At 62.6% G+C, this 1,612-nt stretch overlaps 1 protein-coding gene across 1 annotated transcript in view; it reads right to left on the reverse strand.

Moving 5' to 3' along the window:
* GRIN3B (glutamate ionotropic receptor NMDA type subunit 3B) overlaps positions 1-1,612 on the reverse strand; it is a 13,385-nt gene that overhangs the window by 7,207 nt on the left and 4,566 nt on the right. The window contains exon 3 of the mRNA XM_017514458.2: positions 463-1,495. Within this exon, the coding sequence (XP_017369947.1) occupies positions 463-1,495 (1,033 nt within the window). The remainder of the gene's footprint in view (positions 1-462; positions 1,496-1,612) is intronic.

Consider the following 1,612-nt stretch of genomic DNA (forward strand, 5'->3'; position numbering starts at 1 on the left):
TGCCTGTAATCCCAGCTACTCAGGAGGCTGAGGCAGGAGAATTGCCTGAACCTAGGAGGCGGAGGTTGCGGTGAGCAGAGATCGCACCATTGCACTCCAGCCTGGGTAACAAGAGTGAAACTCTGTCTCAAAAATAAAAAAAATAAAAAAAAATTAAAAATAAATAAATAAGACCGGGCGCGGTGGCTCACGCCGGTAATCCCAGCACTTTGGGAGGCCGAGGCGGGTGGATCACCTGAGGTCAGGAGTTCAAGACCAGCCTGGCCATCATGGTGAAACCCCATCTTTAAAAAGAAAAAAAAAAAAAACTTAAAAATAAATAAATAAGTAAATAAATAAATGTATGTCTCTTGGGACCAGAGTTGGCCTAGTGGACATCCTCCACGCCCAGCTCACCACCCCTGCCCCTCGCAGCCCAGCCTGGGGCAGCCCCCAGCCCCCCCGCCCCCCGAGGCTGCCCACCTTTGGGTCGTGGATTCCGGACAGCTCCAGGAAGGTCTTGTCCCCGACCATGACGGCGGCCAGGTTGGCCGTGTAGCTGGACAGCACCAGCAGGCAGAAGATGGCCCAGAGGTTCATGAGCAGACGGCCCGTGGGACACTTGGGCGTCTTGCTGGACACGGTGCGTCCGAAGAGGATGGCGTAGCAGAGGTTGAGCGCCGAGGAGTAGGAGAAGACCGTGCTGCGGTTCCGGCCGCGCGGCGTGAGCCCGTAGGGGCTGCGCCACTCGTACAGGGTGAGGAAGAGCGCGGTCAGGTGCAGGGCGGCGAACACGCCCAGCCACATGGACCAGTGCAGCGGCCACATGAAGGCGCCGATGGGTGAGGCCGTGTCTCTCGCCCGCACCATGATGCCCAGGCTGGTGGAGAAGAAGGGGCTGGTGAAGTCCACCACCTGGGAGCGGGCGGAGTTGATGCTGAAGCTGGTGACCGCCATGTGAGCCCGGCCGGCCAGCAGGTCCCCGACCAGGCCCGTCCAGCGGCCGTCACGCAGGACGCCGTACTTGCCGTCACCCACGATGTACAGCTGGAAGTCGAAGGGCGTGTCCTCCGCCAGCCGCTCCAGCAGGTCGATGCAGTACCCGTAGCAGCACTTGCGCAGGGCACGGGGCACCGAACCGTTGGCCAGCGCGGCGAACAGTGCGTCCAGGGTGGCCGAGTCGTTGGTGCCGGGGTCCAGGCACAGCTGCCCCGCCGGGCACTGCCCGTCTTCATCGGGATCACGGGCAAACACGAATGGGTGCTCCACCAGCGTCACCACGCGCAGCTTGGGCCGGGCCTGGGTGCCTGGCGGGGGTGGGGGCCTTGCCACGGTACCCCCGGGTTCCAAGTCCAGCCGGCCGTCCCGCCAGCTGCCCACCGTGGCCCAGGCCGGGGCACCCTGTGAGTCCCGGCGCAGGCTCCACACCTTGAAGTGCCGAGACACGTGTACCTGGGAGTTGCCTGTCACCCACACGGGGCCCGTGCGGCCCTGGAAGGACGTGTTGGCCAGGAACCTAGGGGCAGGGCGGGGGCATCAGGTGTCCAGCTCAGACCCCTCCACCCCTCACCCCTGCCGAGCACATGCCCGATTCCCACTGGGCACCCTTTCTTCCTTTTTTTTTTTTTTTTTT

The sequence above is a fragment of the Cebus imitator genome, unplaced genomic scaffold (assembly GCF_001604975.1).
Source record: "Cebus imitator isolate Cc_AM_T3 unplaced genomic scaffold, Cebus_imitator-1.0 Scaffold524, whole genome shotgun sequence".
Classification (NCBI taxonomy): Eukaryota; Metazoa; Chordata; class Mammalia; order Primates; family Cebidae; genus Cebus; species Cebus imitator.